Source organism: Scleropages formosus, chromosome 11 (assembly GCF_900964775.1).
Source record: "Scleropages formosus chromosome 11, fSclFor1.1, whole genome shotgun sequence".
In the NCBI taxonomy this organism is placed as follows: Eukaryota; Metazoa; Chordata; class Actinopteri; order Osteoglossiformes; family Osteoglossidae; genus Scleropages; species Scleropages formosus.
The window spans coordinates 27,939,708-27,957,004 of NC_041816.1; the positions used below are offsets into that span (position 1 = coordinate 27,939,708).

A 17,297-nucleotide genomic window follows, 5' to 3' on the forward strand; every position below is an offset into this window, starting at 1 on the left:
TTTCTGCTCATCACAGTTCTAAAGAGTGGTTATCTGTGTTACCATAAGCTTTCTGTCAGTTTGAACCAGTCTGGCCATTCTTTCCTGACCTCTCTCATCAACAAGGTGTTTCTATCCATAAAACTGCTGCTTACTGGATGTTTTTTGTTTTTCACACCATTCTAAGTAAACTCTACAGACTGTTGGGCATGAAAATCCCAGGAGATCAACAGTTACAGAAATACTCCAACCAGCCCAGCTGGCATCAGCAATAACACCATGGTCAAAACCACTGAGATCACAATTTTTCCTCTTTCTGGTGTTGGATATGAACATTAACTGAAGCTCTTGATCTGTATCCACAAGATTTTATGTATTGCGCTGCTGCCACATGACTGGCTGCATAGATAATTGCATGAATAAGCAGGTGTAATAAGGTTCCCACCTTAGTGTTTCAGTAACATTCAATGGATACACCAATAAGCAAAAGCTTGGTGCACTTAGTATCTGTGAATATTATGCTGGACACATAAAGAAGTTCATTGGCTATATTAGCTATATCATAAATTACATTACTGTGGACCATAGCAACAAATGTGAGTACTGCACTTCTTAGCCACAGTCTAGTGGTATTGTTGAGTCTTTTACAGTAATCTTACACAGAACAATTGTACCAGTTGACCTCTAAGAGCTGGTTTGTTACTCAAATTCACACAGGAATCATATCATTCATGATTTACAGAATATTTTTGACTATCAATCCAATGAAAAATAAGAGGAAAACCAAATATATAAATAACTGAAAAAGGGAACAGAAAACCAGTGATGATCCCAAAATCCTGAGTATGTAAAACTTCGTAAACCTTCATGTAGTAAAGTACATGAATGTGTATTTTTACAAACACATGTACTATATATGTATGTTCTAAATAATGTACTCATGATCACAATCACGAAAAGTCACATTTTGCAGCACAGCTTGTTTTATTAAAAATGTATTTCTTATGTACAAAAAAAGTCATTGAACGTGACACTTTTGTGTTCCGCTCCATGCCATGAATCAGTGGATCAGTCCAACTGGTCTTTGAGCAGGTCCACACCTGGCTTGAGATAGGTTGTCCACAGATAGAGTCTACATGTTCTTGGGTTTGGAGATGACCCCATCAGGGTAGCGCTTTTTAAAACGCGCAACCACCTCCGGGTCCAATAGATGGATTCCATCAAGTTGATTTCCTAGGGTCACCCTGGGGTAAAGGAACCAAGAGTTCACAGATTAGAATGAGGCACACAGACTTCGATGAGCCAACACATGTACACATGAAAGGAAGCCGGAACACCCTGGAGGAAAACCACACGGACATGGGGAGAATATGCACACTTCACACAGAGTGAGCTGAAGTAAAATCTATAACTGAACAATCCACACACTGTGAGGCAACAGGGCTACCCACTGCACCACCATGCTGTACCACAGTGCAAAAACATGAGCTTCACTTTAGCTGGTGGCTCTAAATTGCCCATAGTGTGTGCATGAGTGGCTACTCAGCAATGGACTGGCATCCCATCCATTTCCTGGCAGCCATGATTCTGGGATAGGCACCAGACCACTGAAACCCTCTCCCTGAAAAGCAAAAGACCACCTGACTGATGTACACTAGTTCCTCACCAGTTGGGCTGCAGGTTGTGAGGGCGGCCAAACAGCTCAATCTTCCTTGTTCCCGGGGAGAGGCGCTCAATCATCCCATAAATCTCATCTGGCTTGTGGCTAGTGGAACGCACCTGGGAGGGATGGTGAGGCAACTGAAGTTATGGCTCTCCTTCTGATTACTGCTTTTTATACATCACTGCTTGCTTCTTTCTTTGTAAAAATTATATGTCAGATTGAAATGAAATCTTGGATTAGAAACTAACTTAGTGATGAAAAGTGAGTTACATATATAATTGACATTATAAATCTTACAAAAGCACAGTGTGCCTGGAACAAATTAACTACAATTCATTAGACTCCTTACAAAAGACTAATTAAATATCAAATATTCCAAGCATAAACATGACCCCTGACCTCTGCCACTATTACATCACAGTCAAGCCCCCTGTTGAAACCTTGAGGGTTCCCCTTGACTCCCACCTGGGAAGGAAAAAATAGAGCTGGTCACAGCACTCAGTGAGATACAGCCTTTATAAACAACACAGGTATGAGTACTTGTTCTATCCTGTCGCCGAACACAAACATGGAACAAAGTGCTCAATCAGAACACAAAAAAGTACAATAAAACCTGCACAACAGGTATTATGAGAGTGCTAGCCAAGTGAGAGCTGCCCGTTCAATGAAATTCCTGGTATGGGGATGAACTTGTCCTAGTTTCTCTTTCTCTCTCTCTAACACACACACACAGACACACACGCACGCACCAGGCAGTGCTCCTTGCCGTGATTGAGCCAGTGCCCAGTTCTCCCAGTACGAATTATTCTTTGCAGCTGATTTGTTTTCACCCAGATTATCTCATCAACACGCTCATATCTGAAAACGAGGAGGAGCAGTAGAGACAGTATTTCATTATTTAAAATAAAAAAAATAAAAAATAAAAAAAACATGTATGCATGTGTAAAGACTACATTCAAAGTGCATATATCCAAAAAATTCTACACATTCAGGAACTCCCTGATGTGAATGTAGAAACTCTTACCCCCACAAGCTGAGGCACTCCCTTCCCAGCTCCATAGCTCTGAGACAGAAAAAATACACAATTTGCAGTCCAGGATTTAGTCACTGTTATGCCTTCAGTTGACCATGGATCTCATGCTGGACACAAATACATGACAACTACCTGAATCTGAAGTTCACAGATATTTTTATTTCATTATTGGACAGCTTTATAATATCAGTGTTACACCATTACACAACTGAATATTTATTCGAATAGCTAAAATGAAGTACATACCTGCCAGTCACCCACAGGAAAAGGAATCCATCATCTTGTAGGATTGGAATGTTGAGCTTCCTCATCTCGTCGTCAGTCAGAGTCCCGTAGGGCAGCTCCATGTGAATGTCCCACGGGGGATCAGCCATCACCACTGCAAACTTCCCTAGGATGGACACGTCCAAGTAGCGGATATCGCAGCAGATCCACTGAAAGACAAAAGTATTACAGGTCATCCATCAGTTTACAGCTGGATGCTTCACAGATAAGAGTTTTTCTGCCGATGTTACGTGGAAGTCTAATTCAGTGGCCCATGCTTTTACCATGGCTCTAAAATTTGAAATTTGCCTTTAACTTAAGAATACATGTATCTAAGAAAAATGTACTTGGGTATACAACCATTTCAATTCCTCCTTTTATTGTACAGATCAAACTTGTCACAGTATACAGGGTGAGATATGAACAGAAAACGCTGATTTTGTGGCTTTGAGATCACGCAGGTATCAGCAATCACCTTATTTATGCTGCATTTACAGAAACTCACATTTTCGTTAAAACCTTATAAACCACTGGAAAGAATAAGTTCCAAAAGAGGTATTACAAATAAATCATCAAAAACGAGAAACACAGTGGGTACACTTGTAAATTTAACTGGGAACAAGAGTTGGTTAATTACTCAAAAAGTTCACAATGCAAATGTGTCATTAAGCTCATAATCAGTTCCAAATGTAGTTACTTATGTAACGTGCACCAGCAAAAACTGTGTTTTTGACCTAATCGACTGATTTGGTACAGTAGCTCTAGTCACGAAAAATGTGAAAAATTTCTCAAAAAAGTTTGTTACTTCAAAGTTCGTAAGTAGAGGATCCACTATAACATTACATATTAACTATATTTATGACATTTTTAATCAACTCCCTCACCTGTGAAGGAAACAGTTTGCCCACGTTACTGTCTGCATCCCCAGAGTGCAGTCCCAGCTCAGTGGCGCCCGCCTGTGGCCCCAAGGGGCCCGTCTCCACCTCCGGTGGGCAGTCTATTTCATAGTGGACGTACTTGCAGGTATCCATGTGGAAGCAGGTGTTGAGGAAGGAACAATCACCCAGACTCTCATCGGTGTGCTTGTTGATGATGCGCCTGCAGTGAGACCACATAACGAACATCAGCACATACAGAAGTACATTATGAGCACATCAGCAACAGGAAACCCAAATCAACAGACTAATGACAGGTCACAAAGATCCCATGATATACGATTATCAAGAGAAAATGCAATACAGGTATTGCACTGAGTATTAGTTCCCTGTACCTGTTTCATCAGGAGGGACAAACAAACCAACCCAAGAGAGCCACCTATCACACAACTGAGCCATTAATGCAGTTCTAAAAACTGACCGGAAATGCAATTTTGTGCACGGCTGGGGAGTGTCTCCGGAGCGAACGCACTCCTCCTTGGTTCCATGATCACAGAACTCTTGGACCTGGGCTCGCCCACGGGAGCGGAACTTCTCAACTATGGACTGCTCCTTGGCTGAGCTCATGTTCAACAGCTCCAGGATCTCCCTGCTCACCTGTAATGTAGGAGAGAGAACAATTTCACAATCGGCGTTCCTCAATTACAGCAGCAAAACGTGCTCAGAGAGAATAAAGACTCGGGGGGGAATCAGGGAGCTTTCTCCACACATATAATGGGGACACAACACAGTGAACTGGAGGTTGTGGACAACATGCATTTTTATTTTCATTCAGTTTAAACATACCAGGGGCATCCTGTCTCATGTCTGCAGTATAAAGGAACACTGAGACAGCGCACTCTATAGGCTATTGATGAAAAGAGAATATGTCACAGAGTAATTTTTCAGTTGATTTTAGCTTTATGGGATGTTAACAGTGAATTTACTGTTAATTAACAGTAAATTGTTTTACATTTAATTTTAATTTACATTATGAGAAAATTGTTTTACATTTATTAATTTAGCTGAGGATTTTCTCCAAAGTGACTAGTTGTACCATCTGCTACTTACTCATTTATACAGCTGGGAATGTTTTACTGAAACAGTTTAGGGTAAGTACCTTACTGAAGGGTAAAACATTCCCAGCTGTAGGTGGGACTCGAACCTGTGACCTTCACCTCCAAAGGCAGCAGCACTAACACTATCAGCTACCGCCCTGTACGTAACCTGTGTGTAAGTTTAATGATTAAGGTTTATTGCCAACCTTTTGCTCACTGTGACGTACTTGGTGAACTTATGAACAATTGCCGGTTACACACAAAGAATTCCTAACTGGAAGAGATATAACTGGACAGGGAAAAGTGGTAGAGAACCTGGTTCAGCCTGCTAACAACTGAAGCTTGGGAGAAAGTTCAACTTTCCAGGCACAAGGTCAAAGCAACGCTGGAATGGCTCAAAGCCCTCATTTCAGTCCTATCAATAATCTGTGACAATATTTGAAAGCTGCCGCCGACAAGCATCATCCAACCAACCACACCTGCCTGGAACAATGGAACCAAATCACTCCAGAAGAGTGTACACAGGTGGTCCATAATTACATCAAAAGACAGAACTGCTATTGCTGGAAAAAATGACAGTGATTGTAAATATTTTTGAGTGTCAGCATTTTGAAATTTTCAGTTCATTGTACAATTTGCAATTGAGTAAAATTAGAGAACTGGTTAAGGGTCTGAATACTTTTGCAAGACACTTGTTCTACCCACTGGAACAAAAAAAAAAAATCCCCCCACTCTCTGTTTGCTTTGCTGTCCTCCTTCCCTTTCAATACCTTCTTACTCTGCTGTTCCTTAGTGGACTGCTGGTTCAGGAGAAACTCAATTTCCATGTCCAGGTGTGATGTCTGTCCTTTACTCATCCTGCCTTTTTTCTCTGTCCCACCTCCTCCACCAGCTTTCCAATCAGAAGGGCCTCCAAGCTGGGATGAGGAGGCGGCAGCCAGTGAAATGGAGGAGGGCGTAGAGGGCGAGGAAGAGGTCTGTATAGATGGGGATGAGCCCGACGCTCGTTTGTGGTGGGCCTGGTCCTCAGCTTTCCTCTTAACTCCAGTCCTCTGAGCTGGAGCTCCGCCTCCAATCATGGCCCAGATTTTGGTGTGGTCCACAGAGGTGACAAGGGTGGAGGAGGGGATGGAAGAAGAAGAGGTAGAGGGAACGAGTGACGGCTGGCGAACTTCGATCAGCTCCTGGGCGGAGAACTTGAGCAGCAGGCTATGAATGCAGCTGTGAGAAACCGGGGCATCAGACTGATGGGGAACAAGAAAGATGGATGGAAATGAAGTGGAAGAGCAACAGGAAGAGAGACAAATGTTGAATGCAAAAAGATACAAAAACTACTCTCTCTAATGTGACTGATCTCATATTGTACATCCAACCACCCCTCAATCTCTCACACACACACTCACAGTGCTGAGCTGGCTTGTGATGGTGATCGAATCAGTAGGCAGTGAAAGGCTCAGCTCAGACAAGTAGCCCAGGAGCCTCCTTTCCAGTTCGGGATCAGGGGGTCGCTCTGCCTGGGCGGGGGTTTGCAGGGCTGGCCCTGGACTGTCGCTGCGTGCCGCACCCCCCTCAGCTACCCCAACCTCTGCAGGTACACGGAAAAAGAATGGTGACTCCAGAGCAGCCCTAATGACATTTAAAGTATATTTACTCCACTGAAAAGGGTTAGTTTCTCCCACCCTACAAACACCACTTTGGTATCGAAGCACAACGGATCCAGCAGGTGGCACAGTGGTTGGATCACAGGTCCTTCGAAATTGGGTTCATGTATCACCTTCAGTTGTAGTACCCTTGATCAAGCCACTTGCAAAAATTATGCAGATGTATATGGGTACAATAATTTATAGTAGTATGCAAAAACTTTGCAGTGCGGGATCTGGTACCTGAGACCAGCTGTGTGGGGTCTTTGCGTCTCCGCTGTAGTCTTTCCCGCAGGGAGTCCAGCTGCTTCTTGTGCGCCTGTATGTTGCTCCATGTGTCCGACATGCCACACACACACACACACACACACACACACACACACACACACACACACAGTCTCTGTGCGACTCCCTGCTGCCTCCGCCGGTTCACTGACTCAGGCTACTGCACGCGCACAGCACAACCCAACCAAGCTTCTCCTCTTGCTCCGTACTGGGAGAACACCTGAATGCATGCAGGTAAAATTTAACCAAGTTCAGTTGTATATTTTATCCTGCTTTGAACTTTGTTCTGGTCTCAACACTACCGAGGGTGCAGAAAAATGATAGAGAAGTCAGAAGTCTAGCGAGGGATGTCTCGAGCCCGGCGTCTTCTTGTCTCGAAAAGCCTCACTTCCGGTTCCGGTTCAGCTCCGAGCAACGGCTTTTTTTTCCTTTTTATTGCTCTAAATGTTATGTGATAATTCTGACAGATTGTATCTTTATCAGAATATGTATATTGAGACTTTGGTATGATAAATACACTCAACGGATTTGTTGACATTTTTGCAATTTCGTTGAAGTTATGTTTTGTTGGCCGCATTAAAAAATCTTGATTGTTTACTTTAGTATATTGGACATATATTGAATATGTATTTCTTTCTTTGTGATTAAGACACAAATATGTGCTTTCTTTCTCTCGGAGTCAAAAGTCGAAAATGCCTTTATTGTTCCTCCACTCCTATAGATGTCTCGCTCAACTTTGGGTTGTGCAAGTTGTTCAACGTCAATGCAGGGCACGTCGAGAGACCGGAACCACAAGTTAATGTCGTGATTTTATTGGCTGAACTTTTCACGCGACGTAGCATTTGATTGGACTACCGTACGGTCGAGCCAATGAGCGGTGAGGAAATGGGAGGTTCCGGTGTACGAGCCCCGACTGGGCTGTATTTGCATTCGCCTTTTAGCTGCGACTGTCAGTGTGCCCTGTAAATATGGCAGATATCGGCAGGGAAAGCGAGCCGGCTGATAAAGATGACTTACAAATCTTGAAGGTATTTAGAAATTAGGCCGGTATGAAATTGAACGCGGGTTGCAGGCTGTGCATTTCCTTCATACAGGTGCCGGTGGCGTGGTCGTCTGCTGTTGTTGTTCGCCGCCTCACTCACTCACTCACTCACTCACACACACACACACACACACACACACACACACACACACACACACACACACAGTTCTGCCTTTCATGTTGGCTTCTGTCTGGAAAAGAAAATAAATAAATGTCACTCTCCGGCCGAATTCGCAGATGATGGTCATGTTAGATGACTAAATGGACCTGAACCCATGTTGGACTGTTGAGTCTCACTACTCCAGGGCTCTTTCTACCTGGGACCTGTGTGTCCTCCTTGTCCACAGCCCCGTGCCCGTCCCTACTGGGACACTGGACAGGAACACCCAGGTCCTCACGGCAGGAAAAAAAAAAAAAGCTACACTGTAGTGAGACTTAGCTACAGCTGATCTGTGAGTTCAGGGTGAATTCTGTCCATCTCTGTACTTATTGTCTTTCTGTGCTCTGTTGCAGGTCTGCTGTATAACTCACCCCCCCCCCCCCCCCCCCCCCCCCCCCCCCGCTTGAATGTATGTGAACCCCTTGTGTCCTTTAGTTTTACCATGAAACGGTTATTTAATGACAATCAGTGTTTCTCATGTGACATAATAATAGGTGTGTCATGACCAATTTCCGTATGTTGCTTTACAGGAAATCGTGTATGTAGTAGAATCACACAAGTAGTGCAGGTGTAACAATAAGTGAAGCCCAAGTTGAACTAGTTAAACTAAGTGGGTAAGTAGAGTCAGGGGTGTGAATCATAATCATGTATTCAATCCATGAGTTTATTTCAAGATGTTATACAATAATGACCATCCATATAGGGTTCACATACTTTCAAGTGGTACTGTGTGTTCTGTTCTAGACCAGCTTTTTCTGTGTATTAATGATCAGTGTTGCATATTATTATTTTCTGTCCACTCAGTGTTGGATTCATGGTCTGTAACATTAAATTATTTTTTTGTTTTTAGCTGAAACCTTATCCCAAGGTGACTTGCATTGTTAGATTTGAATACTAAGCTACTTGCAAAATGTGGCCATTTAAACAGCTGGTTGTTCGTGGTGTATCTGCTCACGGTCAGTGCCGTTATCGAGAGTAATGCAGCAGGAGGTAGAATTTGAATTTTAACCCTTTTCTGTTTTCCAGGAGCTCGTAGACAAACTGTACTGGTTCCGGGACCACTATTTCGAAACGCACGGTGTGGAAGAGGCTGGGAAGAAGCACAGTGATGTGACCACTGAAATGGAAAAGACACTAAAACAGCTAGAGGAGAAAGAAGGTGAGACAGCGAGAAGGTTTTATTCTCTAATACTTTTTCTGAAATTCGCTGCTCTTATTATAACGTTCAGTTTGAAGTTTGAGATGGAGTATTACCTGGTCCCTGTCTTTCATCCTGGAGTATTGCACAATGACGTGTTCTTTTTACCCCAGAGCAGTACCGGCACAGTGCCCAGTTCCTGCTCCTGCGAGGCCGCTGCCTAACAGCAGCTTCTGGATTTAGTGCAGCCGCCGAGGAGAGCCTCTCTCGGGCTGTGAAGCTGGAACCAGGTCTGGTGGAAGCCTGGAATTGTCTGGGGGAACAATACTGGAGGAAGGGGGACTTGGCAGCTGCAAAGACCTGCTTCACTGGGGCCTTGCAGCAGGTCAGTGTGGGAAAAGGGGAGGGAGAGAGAGGCAGCAGGAGGAAACAAAACTGAGGCTGATTGAAAGTAAAAAATGAGGTCATAATTCTCAAGTATGGACATTTTGCATCCTTTGTTATATGCGAGAGTGAGACTTGAGTTGTCAAGTGGGATATAAAATGAAATGTGAATGTAAATGAGTTAAATGTACTCTCTACTCCTCTTTTTCTTGTCGCTGCAGTGTAAGAACAAGGTGTCACTCCGCAGCCTGTCCATGGTACTGAGGCAACTGCCAGCAGGGGATGCACAGGAGCAGGTTCAACGGGTGCTGGAGAGTGTGGATATGGCACGGCAGGCAGTGCAGATGGATGTCACTGATGGAACATCTTGGTGTGAGTTGGGCTGCAGTGGGGCTAGTTAGCGGGAGGCTGATTGAACATCTATTTATCAAAAAAGGTTGACTTGGGAGGGAGTGATTCAAGTACTTAATGAATTCTGTTAATAATCCATTTGTGATTTTAAGATCTGGTTTGTTTCCCTGGTTGATTGTGTGACCTATAATGCAGCCCAGGATTAAAGAGATGCAGGATATATGATGTGAGAGGAAAAATGAGTGTGGAACAGCTATTCTGGTGAGGAATACCTTGTCTCATGCGAGAGTTTTGTGTTTGCAGATATTCTGGGCAACGCCTACATCTCCCTGTTTTTCACCAGTGGCCAGAACCCCCAAATGTCGCAGCAGGCCCTCAGTGCTTATGCACAGGCTGTGAGTTACCGATTACACACGCACACACACTCGGGTTCACTACTAATAATATCAACCCACGTGTATCGGACAAATGTATGAACGCATTCACACTGTTACCCTTGGTTTTTTGGTTTCAGTTCAAGTATTTTCTGACACCGTATATTAAACTCGAGAGTACAACGATAAAGTGAAATGAGTGCAGAGAGTAGAGACTGCTTCTGTCTTGCTGTAGGAGAAGGTGGACAGCACGGCCTCATGTAACCCTGATCTGCACTTCAACAGAGCCACGGTAAAACTTTCTCTCATCAGTTAAGAGTGAGCAGCCCTCATTTTTCCCCACATGTGCTTATGAAGTTATTGCAGTGAACGCAACCAGGTTATGGTTGATATTTGTCTTGACCCTTTTATGTTCATCAGTCATGATGTCTTTATTGCAATGAGCAGTAAATTTACATAGTCCTTCCGTCAGTAATGATCATCTTTCTTTGTTTACCTTTTAGCTCTTCCAGTATGAGGAGATGTTTGGGTCGGCATTAGCTGGTTTCAGTCGAGCGGCAGTTCTGGACCCTGCCTGGGAGGAACCTCCTGAAAGAGAAAGGCAGCTTTTGGACTACTTGGAGCGAGTCACTGCCCTCATTGAGAACAAGGCAAGCTGGGAGAAAGGGGGTATCTCTGACATTAACATACTGTACTGTGATAGGCAAATATTTTGATGTGTTAGAATGACTGTTGTCTGCTGTCATGTCAGTCTCATTACCTCTGGGATTTTCAGTCTTTTTGGACTGTTCAATTAGCGTACAGTAACTGTTCTAGTCTTTGAGGGTGAATTTACATCTGGCTTTCAGAATAAGAATGAGTTTTATTGGCCAAGTGTGCTGACGGACACAAGGAATTTGCTGTGGTTCTAGGTGCCTCCAGTATTTACAGACAAACAGTAGCTGACACAGAATTACAGAATAAGTAAATAACATATTTACAGAGTGTACAAACATGAGAGTATAAAAAGTATAAATACAAAAAGTAAATAAGACTTAAATTACTGTAATAATAAATAAATGTATTACAGTACATTACTATAATAAATTCGCTGTAAAACGTACATTAGAATTCCTTATGTGCAGAAATGTAGAATCATCGGTTGTGTGGTAGTAAAGACATTTAATTTGAGAGTGAGGCAGTGACTTTCTTTAGGTAGACCTTGAACACAGTGTCAAAGGCTTCAGAACTGAATTATATATGAAGAATTCAGTTTGAGTTTTTTTTTTTTTTGTTTTGTTCCTGTCTTCCTCAGGGTAAGGTGAAGGCACGCAGACTGAGGACCATGCTAGCGTCACTCAACATGTCAGCGCTAGGGCCCTGCTCCTCTCCGCAGTACCGCTCCCCAACAGGCCGTATCGGCAGCCTGGAGCCCAGGAGTCTGTCAGCCCTCTCTCATGGCCACAATGCTGGGGTGGCTGCGCTGGGAAAGGTGGTCTTCAGCCTGGCCTCTGAGGGCCGCATGGCCTTGTGAGTCCTTTGTCTATTTTTTTTGACCGAGTGCACAGAAGATTGGAGTCTCTACATTCTGCATACCTTTGATACTTGATATGTAGTTCAGAGCAAAGTAAATTAATCTGTGTGAAAAATTCCTTACAGTACAGGTGTGAACACAGGTCAGTTTAGGGTGACTAAGGGTGTGGCCCCTCCCTCTCTCCCCCAGTACGTTCGGGATGGTGGACAGCGAAGAGACTTGCTGTGTTGTCATGGTCTACAACACTGCAGACAGCTGGGGGACACTGATTGGTGATTCAGTGGTCGTCCCTGAGCCCCAGGTCAAACGGCACAGTGTCAGCCACAAAGACCAGGTCAGTGGCTGCTGTCTTACTATAAACCAGTGCAGATGGAAAATTGTATATATCTGTGCGTTTGGTTGGACACATCAGTCTTGGATCAGTTCAAATGAAGGTACACTAGGTTACTGGGTGCCTAGTATTTACCGTAAAACATTTATTCTTGGACTTGATTCTATATCCAGCCTGGATGCTTTTGAGAAACTCCGATGTTCTGATGTAACACCTCGCTTTTCCTCTTCAGTCTTTTGATTTTCGCAGTATACGTGTGGATTCACCACTGCTGCTCATCGTCAATGGCAAGGTACAGGCAGCAAAGAGCCAAACGGCTGCCTCTGTCAGCTACCGGCCGCAGAGCGAGTAAGGACTGGGGAGGAGTGAAAGACACACTTCGGCGAGCAGCTGCCTGGTATGAGAGATACAGAGACCACGCTAGACTGGGGCAGAGTGGGGGGAGAATTTGGTGTAAATATTATTATGAGTTACCTCTGTTTCTGTATTCGTTATAAAATGTCATTTTGTAAATACACATTTTTTTTTATTTTGTTGAAATGTGTGTTAAAATGTTGTTTTTGTAAAAATAAATACATAAAAAATAAATTAGTTTTGAGTTTATACAGAAGAAAATTGTGTTTCCCTTTTTCAGAATTTTAAGTGAGAAATGTGATATTTGGTTAACATCAAAAACAGACCACATACTGGTCAACTGTTTACTCTTGAGGTATGAATTTTGAATTATTGTGCAGAAAAGTGTGCATTTTTTTGTAGTAATTCTACACAAGATAAAACATTTAAGCAGCAAAGTCAAAAGCAACTTTAAACACTATTTCCTCAAAATGTAAAGTCTCCATTACATACAAACCACAAGGTGCACGCATCCCATTTCAGTGGGTTTCATTAACACTACAAGTGCGATGAACCTCAAATTATCGTTCAGCATTTGTAATTACTGCAATCATTTTGACCATATTTTTACACCACATATTTTAACTTTCACTGTTTTCATCTTACTAGTACACTACACCAAATAGAGTAAAGAGAACATGCCACAAAATCAGAAGACTAATGTGAACAGTACAGGTATGTCTTACTCCTAACAGCATTCAACCTCTTAAAACTGGATAGGATGTGGAAACTAAGTAACACTCAGTCACTGACTCAGGAATACATAATGGTTATTCAACAATCCTATGTAAATGTTGATCTTGGCTGTACCATTCATATGTGCGCTCTCCTTGTTAATCTGTCTGTCTGCTGTCTAAAGTGTGTTGTTGTGACTTCACTGTGCTACAAGCAGGCAACTCGTTCAGTGCTTCCTCACAAAAGTACGGCTGCGATCTCTACATGGGGAGCCAAACTGGAAGAAGTTCTTGGATAAGTCGGGGTCCAGCGCAGAGAAAATCCTCTCCCCTTCAGTTCCTACACCCAGGAACTGTGGACTGTTCCAGGGTGAATGCTGTGCCCCCAGACCTGTGGGACAATAAACAGAATTGCGTTATGGATATTGTAATCTAAGTACTATTTTGCAGAGACTCGGTTCTTTCATTCTGAAAATGACATGCTAGGGTTGGGCTCCTTTATACTTTCATGAGGAGCACTGTGTTTAAGGCTCTTAAAGTGGAGATACACAAATTGTGGACAAAAAACTATAATGGTCACCTCATGTAACACAATTTCTTCATTGCCTGTTAGTAAAAGTGAAAATCAACCCTTTAATCCTGTCATTTAATTAGACTGTGCAAGCAATTACTTTTTTAAAGGTTAATCTCCCTTAATTCCTGTAATATCTCTTCTTGCTGACCTGTGCCAAATTCAAGAGGCCCCTGTCTGCTTCCCTCTCTCTCCCCCAGCATATTTCTCAGTCGAAGAGAGTCATAGAGGCCCTGCAGTTTCTGGTACTGTCTGTTCCTCTCCATCAGCCTCTCTGACACCTCACTGTACTTCCTCTTGTATTCTTCCATCACCTGGAAGATGTGGTAGCTGAAATGGCCTGATTTATATTGGAAGAGAGCAATAAAAACAGTTCAGGAGACAGCACATTGGTGCAGAGATGCAGAGCACCTTCTTCAGCGAGGAGATCTCTTCCCTCATGGCACTTAGCTCCAGCTCCCTGCTCTGGTTCTGCTGAGTCAGCAACTTCTCAGCCTGCTTCAGCTGACCCTCTGCTCGGGACAAGCTGTACTCCTGGAACAGCCGCTCCTGGTGCACCTGGGAGATAGGGCAGACATGGCCACCATGTTTCTCCAACATACAAAGTCTTTGTCTGACCACATGTATGCACCTTGAGTGTGAAAAAAACAAACAATGAAACACACACAGGCAACTGTTAAATCCAGAATGCCACACCTGGTATGTCCAGAATGCAAGGGCACGAGCACTAATGTCCAGCACGGTCTCGGGCCGCAGGCCAGCCAGGACCATAGCTTTGTACTCCTCAGAGGGCGACAACTCAGTGCGTACAATATCCAGTTTCCCAGAGAGTGCAGACGAACAGGCAGGACAGATGGCGGGTGAGCGACTGAACTCCGCTGATCCATGCTGGTCGCAGAATGCGTGCGAACATGCGGTCACCCATGCGAAGCCACTCAGCTTTGTCCGACATTTCGGAAAGTTGCACAGGAGGAAGTCCTCATAGAGAGACATGGCTGGCAGCAAGAAAATAGTAAACATACAAAAACGTTTGTCTTTTCGTATCTAAAAGCGGAAAAGATGCCATTTACAACTTGTTTTTCATTTTCTGAAAAATCTAAATTTTATTATAAAGTTGGTGATTGAGACTTTTGATTATTTGTATTTCAGTTGGAATTCTACTAAACTTGTCTATCTTGCCATATTGCATAACATTTGATTGTGCTGGAAACAATCTACTTAGTTGTAACACTAAAACACGAAAACAGGCATGATGGACTTCCACCTGTAGAGTGTAAATTTTCTTAGTCACTTTCATATCATTATCTAGCAAGAAGTAGTATTTATAAAGCACAGCTTTCTTGATAAGGGTTTTGATAGATAGCCAGAGAGGAAAATATCAACAGTCCTTAATATGTGGTTTAAAGGGATGTTAAATAACTAGTTTTATATTATTCTCTGTAGGATATTAGTGGTGATAGTTTGTTTTTTTTTTTCTTCTTCTTCACACTCGTCTTATGGTCACCTTTGATCTTTTGTTATCGCAAGTTTCCCAAACTGCAAAGTCCCATGTCTCAAAACGTTTTCTTCCTTTATCATTTTATATTCAATGTAGCAAATTATTACTAAACCCGAACTAATTGTTGAATATTTTACCTGTTTTATATCAAATTAATCTTTGATATTACAAACACTTTCGCTGACGACTTTTAGACTTCCAACGCTTTTCAGACCGGAAGTAGAGGAGGATCTGTAATCTGATTGGTAGGCTCTTTGGTAGGTATGGCTCGTTAACAGGACAAACTTCCGGCATCGATGGTGCGGTATTCCGCCATAATAGGAGTTCGATTCTCAGTTTAACATCGGCAGTGGTGCGACTGTCTGTCACGCGCATATTCTGATTTTAGTGCAAAAGATTTAAGTTTTGATCACCAAAAACTCCCTTTTACCTGCACCAAATACTTATATCTGCCACTAAAAGTCACGTAACAAGGCATTCATTTCAGCCGTGTTGATGAAGTCGATGTGTACAATCTCAGATCTGAAGTTTTCAACTCTGTTCTATAAACATCCTTCCTGCTTGAACGATCATTCACCGAATAATTCATTTTTTTCTCGTCAATGATTGGCGCCGTAGTTTAAAATGTTCTCTCCAGAACTGGACAGGAAAATAATGCAATAAATATCCAAATCAGCCATATTTGTACTTGGCTGAATAGCTACCTTGTTTTGTTTAATTTTGAAATAAGTTTCTGTAGGCAGAGACGACATGTTTTAATAGTCTTTACACTTTTTATGCTTTTATTCCTTTAAACTTAATAATTATGAATATGAAAAGATGCATATTTTATTTAAACTTCCTGGAATGGTTAGTTCTTGGCTATAATAAAGTGTATATATAATAATGTTTAATTATATATATTAATTATATAATAATGTTTAATTATAAGAAACAGACGTTAAAAGGAGATCCAAAAAAGGTCAGGCGATGCAACACAAACGATTTTTGCCAGGTCGTAATTATTTTCACTGTGGATTTAAGAACTCTATGGTTGTGGGATCGAATCCACTCCTTGCTGTTGTTGTTACTCTTTATACAACTTATCTGCTCAAGGTAACTGACATCGATTAAATAAAACAGTGTACAATAAGACACCCATTTATTCCCACTGTATCAATCATCAACATGTTACATGGTAAGTACTACCTGAGCACGCGCAACACCGCGGTATGGGACTGGACCCGAAACCGTTCACACTGCAGGGCTGTAGCCCCAGCCAGGACATGATTCACATTGCTGCCCAACACCACTGAACCGGACAATAAGTCCTTTTCTCGCACACTTTTGGGATCAAAACCCCCGACGTTTATACACACAGGCGCCCAGCGCGGGATTGGAACCTGTAACTACAGGAATTATTGTTAAATACGCTGTTGCAGCAGGTATTGGAGTCTTTAAATACCATGTCCGAGATGATTTCCGACTGCTCTTTCCGCTCAATAGTTCAAAGAGCTGCGGTTCGGCTGAAACAGTGCTCACAGCTCTCCTTCGTGGCTCTGTGGGGGGTATGGTAGGAGGAGGCACGTGTGGAAATTAGTACTAAATTCATCATGTAAAATTAAAAATTGTGTTAATCGTAGTGATAATAGACCAGCCGAATACCCCTTACAGAATCATGTGCTGGGCAGTTATACACACACTGTCTGAAGCTGGCTGTGTGTCCCCCTCCAACCTTGTACCCTGTATTGCCGGGTTGGGCTCGGGAGGGGACACACCCAGGACGGGATGCCAGTCTATCGCAAGGCACCCCAAGCGGGACTCGAACCCCAGACTCAGGAAAGAGCAGGACCCAGTCCAACCCACTACACCACCGCACCCCCCTGGGCTGTTATAATACACCTACTTATTGCAATAATGACAATTGAAACCATTAATATTTCGCGTCTGGTCAGATTTTATTTTATAGCTTCCCATGTTATGTCCTGTTATCATTAATAATTAATCAATAATTATATTATGTATTATTTCATTAAGAAAGATGGCCGAGCTC

The 17,297-nt window shown here is 42.8% G+C and overlaps 3 protein-coding genes across 4 annotated transcripts; 1 reads left to right on the plus strand and 2 right to left on the minus strand.

The window, feature by feature from the left end:
- Positions 1–954: 954 nt before the first annotated feature.
- On the minus strand, positions 955–6,897 carry LOC108930616 (N6-adenosine-methyltransferase subunit METTL3). Its single transcript, XM_029255973.1, has 11 exons — positions 6,795–6,897; positions 6,315–6,496; positions 5,682–6,155; positions 4,296–4,471; positions 3,824–4,037; positions 2,922–3,109; positions 2,667–2,705; positions 2,392–2,500; positions 2,042–2,107; positions 1,646–1,758; positions 955–1,223 (listed from the first exon to the last, which is right to left on the minus strand). The coding sequence occupies exons 1-11, from the start codon at positions 6,895–6,897 to the stop codon at positions 1,112–1,114; spliced, it is 1,776 nt and encodes a 591-aa protein (XP_029111806.1). The 3' UTR covers positions 955–1,111.
- An 842-nt stretch (positions 6,898–7,739) lies between these two features.
- Positions 7,740–12,568, plus strand: LOC108930618 (tetratricopeptide repeat protein 5-like). Of its 2 annotated transcripts, none has more exons than XM_029255997.1 (10): positions 7,740–7,798; positions 9,065–9,197; positions 9,350–9,561; positions 9,782–9,932; positions 10,215–10,306; positions 10,521–10,577; positions 10,789–10,935; positions 11,580–11,794; positions 11,988–12,132; positions 12,362–12,568. In XM_029255997.1, exons 2-10 carry the CDS (start codon positions 9,161–9,163, stop codon positions 12,479–12,481), a joined length of 1,176 nt encoding a protein of 391 aa, XP_029111830.1. In that variant the 5' UTR covers positions 7,740–7,798; positions 9,065–9,160; the 3' UTR covers positions 12,482–12,568. The 2 variants fall into 2 exon arrangements, with proteins under 2 accessions (XP_029111830.1, XP_018601487.2); XM_018745971.2 differs by having other exon boundaries at positions 7,746–7,864.
- An 855-nt stretch (positions 12,569–13,423) lies between these two features.
- LOC114911848 (E3 ubiquitin-protein ligase CCNB1IP1-like) lies at positions 13,424–15,469 on the minus strand. Its single transcript, XM_029256021.1, has 5 exons — positions 15,403–15,469; positions 14,464–14,762; positions 14,179–14,325; positions 13,919–14,081; positions 13,424–13,587 (listed from the first exon to the last, which is right to left on the minus strand). Exons 2-5 carry the CDS (start codon positions 14,758–14,760, stop codon positions 13,424–13,426), a joined length of 771 nt encoding a protein of 256 aa, XP_029111854.1. The 5' UTR covers positions 14,761–14,762; positions 15,403–15,469.
- Positions 15,470–17,297: the final 1,828 nt, after the last annotated feature.